General features: G+C 36.0%; 1 protein-coding gene across 1 annotated transcript; it reads right to left on the bottom strand.

Moving 5' to 3' along the window:
- Positions 1–3,001: 3,001 nt before the first annotated feature.
- On the bottom strand, positions 3,002–10,301 carry zld (zelda). The gene has a single exon (XM_068764667.1). The coding sequence runs from the start codon at positions 9,713–9,715 to the stop codon at positions 6,524–6,526; it is 3,192 nt and encodes a 1,063-aa protein (XP_068620768.1). The 5' UTR covers positions 9,716–10,301; the 3' UTR covers positions 3,002–6,523.
- Positions 10,302–11,333: the final 1,032 nt, after the last annotated feature.

The following is an 11,333-nucleotide window of genomic DNA, read 5'->3' as shown; positions in this document are numbered from 1 at the left end:
CTAAAATACAATCTGCCCTGGAGATGTAACAATAAAGTTGGCAAGGTTTGGCGCTCAATTTAAATGGTATTAAGCAAATTACTACACAATTATTTCGGTTTAAGTACTTAATTTATTATACTTGATATTTACCTACAGGATAATACTAATAATTAGTCAATTAATTAACCGCTGAAAGATTAGGTCGGTCGTTAGTTGCTTTCTTACTTCATATTTCCAATATTCCTATACTATAACATGTTATAATATAGGAATATAGGAATATTTTGTATGGGATATATGTGGTGGTAATTCTTGGTTAACGTTGTATAATTGAGACAGAAGAGTTGTCGGAAATTAAGATGTATGTTGTGCTTTAATTACTTATTTAAAGGTGAAATTATTTAGCTTTTGTACCTTAAACATAACTTTAAAAAGATTAATTTGTTTCAATTTTCTTCGTACTTTATTTTTTCATTAAAAACTAATGATAAAACGATTGGTCATTTATGGTGTGAGTATTCATCTGTAAAGAAACTTGTAGTAAATGTTTATTTGGTGTATTCAATATTTCTCAATAGACAAGTTAAACTATTAATGTTCTATATAAACGCATAATGTCATTATATAGATAGGAATTGCATTCGAATAATTCGAAATGATTACCTATATCGCTCCCTGTTTATTACCATTGTCGTGTAGACATCGTCACCTGGTTGTAGTTTTACCGCTGCTGAACATCGGCTCCCCGAATCTCTTTCGCCATGCGCCGTCCACAATTTATGCCGTGGAGACGTAACTTGTAATTTTAACGTTCTAATTATTTAATTTTATAATTGTAGCGCCTTTCGATAATCACACTTTTCGTTTGCTTGGCCCACACCTATAATAACTATCGCCGTTTGCTTATTTGTCTATAATTGGCGCGAGGTAACGGTGAGCGAAAAACTAAAGAATGATTTACAAAATGATATTAAAAAGCTAAATTTCATTAGGTTCGTCATGGATTCATGTTTGCCCACGTGCATCCATGACAGACAAGTGTAAAGTTTTTTCTAACATTGATCTTCGTCTCGAGTAGTACACATGAGCTCAGTTGATGTCATGACTACTAAGTCGCGAACACTTTTCATTTGTTTTATTACAAAGTCATTAAGAAATTTTTATGTTTTAGTACTGGCTTTTGATCGTTTGTGTGCTTCTCATCATTTCCTCAAATACTTTTTAGATAGCTTAAACTGTAGCTTATATTCTTAACAGTTGTATGCAAGAATAACTTACTCGAGTTATATGTACGTATCTTATGTGGACTAACAAAGGCACTGCCGTGCAAGATTCGATATAACAAAACCGTTAACATTGTCTCAGGCAGGCGGCTGTTTTGCTTACTGTAAAATCTCATTTTACTTAATTTATTTCCCTTGCTCGTCCACTAGGTTCAAATATAGGCAAATCGTGAATATTTCAATTCGACCTAAAATATATTAGGAAAAACAAGACTTCACATAGCGATCGTAGGTGGCACTTCATAAAAAGCAATTCCACCTGTCATTCAAATTTTACACCGTCGTGGGGCTCAGATACGTTATTCAATTTCGGAGTCTAGTCCAATACGAGTATATAATGCGGTCAGACAAGACAATACCTTTTTGCCGCCACTTCACCGAGAGCTGCCGATATCCACAATCAGAGTTCCATAAAGAACTTAGTTAAAAAAAAGGCGACTTACTAGGAAGGCTTATTTAAATAGCTTACTGTGATAATCATTTAATATTAGATAACTCTTAAATCGAAATAGCTTTTTAAAGGTTTCAAGATTAATTAAATCAATAATCGAAGAAGCGTTGAAGTCTTTTTTATGTTCCATTATTCTTTAAGCGTTACCTATCGTATAATAATAAAATGTAAAGTTTTAATAAGTTTATAATTTTTTTTACATTAAGTGTAGAAAATTTAGAGTAACTAAGTCTCCCGATTAAGTTTCAGAGATTCTGGTTGTTTTATACATAAATCCACTGTGCGTGTTAAAGAGTCTAGCTTTTTATTTTTATTTAGTGCAAAATACTAGAATGAACTACATTAATTACTACCATATTAATAATAATAAATTTAGTTAATCAACATCAATATTATTCATGAATTACTGATTGTAGGAAATCAACGATTTGTGTAACTAATTTAATATATAGCCTTAAATTTTGGTTAGGTCAGTTGCAAATCCTAACGAGCCTAATAAGTTAAAGACTGGGCTAAGCTCGGTATTTTTCTGAGATTGAATCAACAAGTAAGCTGGCAAGTTTAAGTGAGAATAGGGAGACCGCATCACATTGCGGAACCGATGGTCAGTGGGGGCCATGAGGTTCTGGAGTGACCACGATCACTTACCGGTAAGCGCAGGGTAGAACGTCCACTCACAAGGCGGCGGCGGCGGGGGGGGGTGTAGTAAATCTTGTTAACGGTGTTGAAAGACGTCGGATGCAGGCCGCAACGAATCCTATTAGTAATTCACATGGGGGGAGAGCGTATGTTCTATTTTTCAACAAAGGATTCCTCCACAGTATTGGAATCCTTTTATGTCATGTGTCATGTGTTTAATAGGTAGAATTTTTGTAAGTGAAATTATGAAATATTAAAATAAATTTTATTTTGACAATATCATCGTCATTATGTTACCATAATATATATATATATATATATAATTTACATATAATTACTTAGTTTAGTTCGGATTAACACAGATAGAAAACTTTGAATTTTTTGAATAGATAAAACTTATTATTTAGTTTCTTTTCGGACAGGGTATATATTTTACCCTGAGAAAATGTTGTTTCTCTTTTGTAGCAAGTAATAAAATATTTAGTATTTGAGTCCTTGGTTTTATTTTTTTATTAAACCTGTAATTAAAATGATTGAAAGTAAGCTGTCAAAACATTATGTAACAAAAATAGTAGCACAGCCAATTATAAATTCGCATTACGCTGGTTGAGGATAGGAAAATAAAACAACAATTTTTCACAGTAAGTTTATATTAACTGACAGATCTGTAGTGTGTACTATTGTATTAACAATAGATTAACAATGAAAGAAAACTAATTGATGTTAAGTATTTTTAAGATCAACACAATTATTTGTACCAATTCATGTTCATAGATAACATAATACTTACATTAAACACTTCTTAAAAATTGAGGGATACTACATTTGTAGTCAGATTATGAACACGAATAATTGCATTGATATTAAAAGAAACATAAATAGTTAAACAAGAAATACGTGAAATCGCATTGCCATAGTTCGCATCACCTTTTTGTCTGATTTGTCCATGTATCATATGTCCAAAGATTTTGGTCAAAATGCTTAAAATTATATTTCAATGTATGTCAACTACAGAGTGTAATAAATGCACATGAACATATCAACGCGGAGCAAAGATAAAGTTCTTTCGCTATATGCGGTGTGACAGATCTGTCGCCTAAAACTAGAATAAACTATCATCAAAACTTACCCTAATAATCTAGACAGTGCTCCGTTGATTGCAGCTTATTTCCCTCTGAAGATTAACCTTCGATTACTGGTAACAGTTAATCAACAATAATGAAAGCTTTCATCGGAACAAAGTCGAGAACTTTTCGCGCTACGCTTACAATGAAGGAATTTCACCATACAAAAAAAAAAGGCTTATTAGTTACCGCTACGTGAGCTTTAATATCTATAGAGGGAATAATAAAAAGAAAACAACGTCTAATCGCATTTTTTTAGATTCCAATTTTACTCAAATGCATTTAACAGAAATCGTCTGGTAACTGATAATTAAATTAATACATTATACACAAAAACATAATCATCACAAAAATCTTATAATATATCCTTCTTAAAAGCTATTGTTATAAAGTTGAAATCACTACATTAAACTTATTTCAAAATAAGTCTATCGATGAATACAATAATAGAATATGATAAATAACAAAATTCATCGTTATTTTATATTTACAATAGTTTATTTCTAACTGTTACTACTTTAGTGTATGTTTTAAACAGTATGAGGGGTGACAAATAAGTCTCCAATAATATATCAGAAATTGGGCGGCCGCGGCGGTGTGCTGAAGCGCTGCCAGAACACTATTAATTCACTTTAACTAGAACACGGAAGGCAAATTGAGGTATATTGTTTCAGCATTGGGTGCCAGCGCCAGCGACAACGCATCCTGCGGCGCGCCCTCACAACACATTCTAACCCTATTACTCGTTACTTGAGGTAGTTCAGTTTCATCATATGCGTCACTATTAGGTCATTATTGCTATGAAGAAAACATTTCTGTTATACAAAAATTTTCTCAACAACATAGTAATATTTAGTTTTATTTTAAACTTCGTCCAAAAATTTTTGGGTATCATTTTTCCTTGTAAATGAATCATTTATACTGGTTAAACAGCTCTGCACATGTTAACGTAGAGACAAATTTAAAAGAATATATGTAGAGATATATGATATGTGCTCATTAAAATAGACTACGATATGGTTCGGCAAGATATTCAAAAGTGCCCTCCAACATCACAGGCTGTTTAATGATTGTACCATCAACGATAAGACTATATAAATCAGAAATATTTATTCCTATTTTAATAACGATTAAATATTTATTTCAAAATACAAGACAGGCGAAGTCACTTTCGGATTTTCGCCTATATTATTGCTTTTCCAAATAATTTAAATTTTATTGTAAATTTCATTAAGTGATAAGTATAGTCGCCGATGAGGTAGATCAACATTGTAAGTGTAATTCTAGTTGTATAAAAATATTTCTGCAATATAATTAACATCAAAATACAAACATTATCAAAATTAAATCGATATAATGTCCATATTGCACATATATTTTCTGAATATCGGTAAAACTGCAAATCGAACGATGATATGGTTCCAACCTAGAGCGAAACAAAATATTCCGAAAGTTATGCAAGCGGAAGTTTACGTCGCAGAGATTATCTTCGCCGGAATATTAATGAGGAAACATACGAACTAGTCTTTGACGTAAAAGTGGGTATATATGAAGAAAACATTTCAAGTACAACTAATAACTACCCGGAATATTTTGTAACCTCCGCATACATCTGATATGTTTGTCATACTGCAAATTTATCAATTCAATTAAAATTATGTACAAATTCATTAAAAACGATTTCCAAGTCTCTACATAAATCTTGTTAATTTTATTTATACTATACAAAAAACATTTACATTATTTTTTTTATTATTGCTAAAGAATTTCATTATTATTAAGCTAAAAATTAAAATTATATCGTTTCGCAACAGATAGTTGGCGGAATCAATTTGGCAACGTTCAGGAAGACTACTTTCCTACCACTAACGAAACAGGAATGTATAAACTAAATTCGTTCAAATAACGCATTGGTAACTTAGATATTGGACATAAATTAGTATCGACTTCGAGAAAAAAAATTACGAAATTTCAAAGTTGTTAACATCTTATCTTTAAAACAAATGTCAACAGACAAAATAATAATAGGAAGCACCGGGAAATATTAATTAAGTAATAACCAATTAGAGGATTAACACCTAGAACAAAAACAACACTTCGTAGTGCGCGGTCGACGGGACGCGGTAACCTCGGACCCGGTTACGACGACGGCGCACGGGCCCGCTCCGTGTCTCAAACATACCGCGTGGTGTATGTGGACACGTGCCAACTGATCACACTGCAATACGCCCTGTTCGGATTATTATTACAGCATTACAACAGTATGGGAAACCCGACGCTACTTACAATTTTTAATTTAATACTTAAACTTAATTTTCAAATGATCTTAATTACGTCCTTTGCTTTAATTAATTTACGTTCGTTAATCCAAATAATTAATTCTTAAAACTTTATCATGTGTAATAATTTTCCGGTAAATTAACGATATCAAAGTTTTAAAATTCTTTATCCATGTTATCTACTCAAATAAGTGTCTGGCAGTAAAGTCCCAAATTTTAATTATTTACAAGAAATGTTAATAACGGTAAGCGTTCTTTATAAAACACACATTGCCCTATAACATTAACAACTCTACGTAGAAGATAGCAATTTGTCTAAAATTAAACCATTCTACAGTTTACAGCATATGAATAAAAGATACAGTGAACACAAACAATAAAATGACCTAAAAGGAAATATGGCCAGATCTAAATGGATATTTAGATTATTTTTAAATAATTATGAGATAAAAATTATATGGATCGGTCATAACAATATCGCGGAGTTTCATTTCGAAGTCACGTAATTACATGTTTAGCGCCCAGACACCCAGACACATAAAGTCACCTTGCATCGAACACAAGGTTAGATTGAATGAACAACAAAAAACAAACCGGCGACTGAAACGTGTGCGCTGGAGTTGAGCTGCGCCTTTATATTAAGAGATACATATAACAAATAACAATATTCCACTTGTTAGCGATATTAAACAGAAATCATGTCTTGAATGATAGAGTCGTAAAGGATTATGACATGTTATTACTATTTGTTAATCGATATTTTTATTATGCTCCTAAGATTGTTTCATCACTATTAATTCTTTTGACATTATCACGAAGGAGGGGGCGACGTTGGCGGTACTGGTTACGCGGATTGATGTGAATATCCACATGTTTCACCATGTGATCTTTCCTAATAAATCCTTTACCACAATGATCACACGCAAAAGGTTTACAACCGGAGTGCAGACACATGTGTCGGCGCAAATCAGTCTTGTGGTTAAAAGACTTTGGACACTCGTTGCATTTGAAAGGCTTATTGTCTGCATGTTTCATGTAATGGCCCTCGTAAGAAACGTCATCAGAGAAGCGTTTGCCGCACCGGTCACATTTGAATGGCTTAGCGCCCGAATGAAACGTTTTGTTGTGTTGCGTGAGATAACATGCCTTATTAAACAATTTATCGCACTCGTAACATTTGTGCACTGTGGCAGGTGCTGTTTTCTTTAACTGATTTCGTTCAGTCAAAGGCGTGCTTATCACCGTTGATGAAACAGAAGGAGAGCTTTGACTTTCGTTCTCGGCTTTTGCACTCTCTGGACTAGCAGGTGACTTCATTTGTGTTCCGTAATTTTCTTTGTTAGCATAATCCATTATGTCTTCTATTTTTAATATTTGAAGCTCGCTAGCATCGGTACGTGGATTATTGTCCTCCCGTTTAATTGTTTTACCACCAACCGCAAAACCATAAGGATATACTTTTACATTGTCCGAATTAAAACTAGCCAAATTTTCTTTTATTTGCCTGGGAGAAAAGCTATAATCATAGTCAATGTTTTGCCCACTAATGTCAATATTGTTGTACTGCAGTGGAGAGTTGGCCTGCAGTGGGTCTACAATAATATACCCAGCGGTCGACTCATCAGAAACAACTTGACCCCCCACGTTAGGTTGTGAAACGTAGTTAGAAACATAAACGCTGAAGCTCTGCGTTTGGAGCTGCGCAAAACTAGGCAGCCTTCCAACAGCAGGTTGGTTCAACGTTTCCTGTTTTATAACTTCAACCACTTCTGATGTGTTTTCACCAAAAGTAGCCGGATTGGCTATAGGCAGATTGTTGATAGCCATATCCATAACGTGGGGGGCCATCCCGTTTGGGTAATTCGGTGCTAAAGTCTGCTGAAAATTCTGACCCAAATATAAGGGGGTGTGGGTGGGGTCCGGCATTGAATGTGCCAAAGGATCCGTAGACCTCGGGCTGTATGGGTTGACACCCAAGTGACTGAACGGCGGCAATGTGTGAGCTGTAAGCGCCGGAGTACTCTGTGTTAGCACTGGGGTTGAAATATTGCTGGTTGACACTGATAGCAGGCCCCTCATATGGTGATTTTGTGAGACAGAGGGACCTGCTTCCCCGTTTGGGGGATTCCCTGATGATGATATAGGAACACCTTTAGAACCTGGATGATTACTATCGTTTGGATTACCTATACCAGGAGGCTGGCTGCCGATATTAATAGGATGTGTTCCAACTTGATGCTGTAAAGGATGATTAGCTAAAGGATTATTACTGAAACTATTATCTAAATTACCCTGTTGTAGATGTGTGTATGGTGACTTAGACTGCATTGTAGCCACACGATGGGAGCGCTCGAAGTTCTGCGTTGCATATGGTGACTGCAGAACAGCATCGTCGACGTTGCGGCTGTCTTCGGAAGGAACTGGACTTTGAGTGTTCGAGTCGACGCCTTGTTGTTGGGCTCTTGCTTGAATCGTGTCCCGACTTGGATGGTGATGACTTGAAATTGGCATGGTAGCTGGGTCTGGCTGGCCCGACGACCTTACAGCATTTTTATGGAGTGTAGTATTATAATGTCTCTTTAGATGTCCGGAACTTGTAAACCATTTGTTGCATGCTGTACAGTTGTAAGTTTTAGGCCTTCTTGCTTCATTTGACTTCCAATTTGCTCCTTTGCCACCAATTGAAGGTAGAGCAGAAGAAGTAGGATTAGAAGGTTGTGTACTAGTTATCTGCGGCACTGTGGGTGAATCGTAAGGACGGTATGGGGGTTTCATGTCTGAATTTGACGAAGCAACTTGTCCTCCATAATCAGGCAATGGCGGCATTTGAACACCGGTATACATTTTCTGATCGACATGCATAAACTGTTTTTGATCGTGATGTACGGCAAGAAATTTATCTTGTGCAAAAGCATATTTTTGCTCTGGGTGAAACATTTTGGGGTCGGCATGGTATGGTTTTTGTTCCCCAAACATTTTTTGATCTTTAAAAAGTGATACATCACCGTTAATAGGTGGATTGTTGTACATTTTTTGAGTTTCCCATGGCATCATTGGCACAGTACGTGTGTTTACTTCTCGCCCTTGTGATGGCGCGTCATCATATGGGGTCGTTTGTTGCTCCCCTTCATTTCCTTGGTAAACTACTTTTTGCGAGTCTAAATCTAAAATATCGGAGGACTCTTCGTGCTCTTCTTTAACTTTTAAGCTATCATTATGATATGCAGAACTATACTGTTTCACAGAAAACTGTTGAAATGAAGCGGGTCCAGAAGCTGGCATTGCGCTTGAGCCTGCATGAGCTGAGTTGCAATGTTCATTTAGCTGTACAGCGGAATCGCAAACAAATCCGCATTTATCACACTGATTTGGTGAAGGTGATGGTGTTGGTTGATTTAGAGGTTGTCCATAAAGTGGGCTGGATGACGAAACTTGTGACACTCGTTCTTGCATATTATAGGGATGGAAGCGACCGGGTTTATGATATTCTTGACTATATTGTGATTGATCCCACGATATTTGATCTGAATGTTGATTTTGAGAAAAGTTAGAGTGTGTGTAACTATTAGCAAATTGCGCGCCAGGTGAGAAGTTGGTTTGGTCCGGATTCTGGTATGGCGAAGGCGCACTGTGGTAACTTTGCGGAGTGGCCGGGTGTGGAAACTGTCCTGATGCCTCAGGAGTAGCGCGCTGCTGGAACTCAGGACTCGGCTTGGTGATCATGTTGTCGCTGGAATCGGCAGGCGCCGACACTGTTGTTTCACTTTTTAATTTTGTACCATTATTGTTGTCTGCGTCATTTTGAGAATTTTGAGTGCCCCACTTAACGTATAAATTTTCTTTGTGGTACTGCAAATGCACTTCTAAAGATTCGACGGTATCTAAATATAGATCGCAAACCTTACAATGGTAATCCCTCGATGGTAAGGTTGAAGATACGGTACTGCTGTTGGCCATTTAAACCATTAATCCAATGGAGAACGCCGTCTCCTCCAACGAAAAAAAATTATTAAAAGAACCGCGCTTCTTGTGTAGAAGTGCATGTAGTTGAGACATTAATCAGCATAAAATGTTAACCAAATATAGGATAGAGTCATGATCGCGATGACGTGTGGTTGTCGCTTACACCAGCGCGATGTTTACGAAGAAAGTTTTTGGCGGCATCGTAGCGCGGGCAGATGACTGCAAGGTGCCACGTGCGCGTTGTAAACAGTCGCGGCTTGCAATGTTTGGCTCACTTTTGCTTTTCTCTCAGCTGCAACTCTCACAAGGGACCGTCCCAGCCGTTTGTAAATAATCGTCCACAAAAGTTCACTTTAAAAAGTTACAGAAAGTTATTATAGTCTATTTTCTATTGTCCATGTTAAGTTATTGTCACATATCGATTACAACATAAAAGAAACGAAGTTTTCAACGTAAAATCACAGAGCGAGTTAATATTACAAATTGGCACTTTTTTATGCACGCGGATGCGAGCTGCGTTGCACGGTAGTGGATGCGGTAGAGGCGATGCGGGTCAGTCGCCGAGTATGGACGCCACGAACGTTTACAAGCAACTGACAGCCTTCCCGAAGTCGCCTTCGGGGGCATGACTTCAATAACAATTCGCAACGTCGTCCCCCACCGATGCGTAAGTGCGAGCGAGAGCCACGCGTGGTGATGAAGTTATCGCTCCTACGTCCTTTTGTTAGTCCTTCGTGCGAGCGAGATAGCGTACGAAAGTTTAGGGGGGGTGCGGTAGTATTACGCGGGACGGACCCTACTCTTTCTTAAAATTGAAATGCCCGGTCGAAATGTCCGGTGAAGCTGCGTCCGAGTAGGACGGCGATAGCACCCACCCTTACGTTGCGGGCGGACGTACCCTTCGATGAATTTTTTTTAAATTTTAAACATCACTTTAAATAATCAAAAGGATATCTTGTTAATCTCAACTGCCTATCTTATGTTATAGACTTCAAAATCTGAAATATTGTTCATTTGTCGTAATCATTAATACAATTTTAATATTACCTAATTCCTCACCATATGTTTTATAACGTTTCAAGAGTTTTATAATGTTTTTTCTGCATAATCGAATAATCTTACTACTTAATATGTGTATTTCATATATCACACTAATATAAATAATTTGCTAAGAAGTTATGATATAATATAAAACTTTCTATAAATAATTGATCCACCATCATACGGTGTCAAATTTTAAATTATTTTTAGCTGATCTTTCCCTATGAATATAACTACTAATAACTGAAATACTAGTTTCAATAAATTTTTTTTGTAGATTTAAAATAACATATTTTTTTATTTTTAACCTTCCTAGTAAAATTATAAGATTTGGATTATCAGTAATATGAAATATAAAATATCGTTTAAAATAAAATGATAAAAACATCGTGAACTATTAAAGAAAATGACATAATGATTAATATGGTTAAAAATTTAAAGATCGTGAAATACTAATTTATGTATTAAAACAAACATTGCGTAAAAATTGCGTAGCTGGCTGGACTGGCCATGCAAACTATGAGGGGTGAAAATCGATTTTCTCGGACAATACCGATCGCTTCACCGTCCG

Source organism: Battus philenor, unplaced genomic scaffold (genome assembly GCF_028537555.1).
Source record: "Battus philenor isolate CCGP_79_NKW_IND1 unplaced genomic scaffold, ilBatPhil1.0.hap1 SCAF_1, whole genome shotgun sequence".
Taxonomy (NCBI): domain Eukaryota; kingdom Metazoa; phylum Arthropoda; class Insecta; order Lepidoptera; family Papilionidae; genus Battus; species Battus philenor.
Note: the sequence above shows the minus strand (reverse complement) of the source record. Positions and strands in the feature narration are given on the sequence as shown.

What these genes read in the sequence shown, in the direction of transcription:
- zld (XM_068764667.1), bottom strand. Translation starts at nt 9,715, where the DNA reads ATGGCCAACAGCAGTACCGTATCTTCAACCTTACCATCGAGGGATTAC.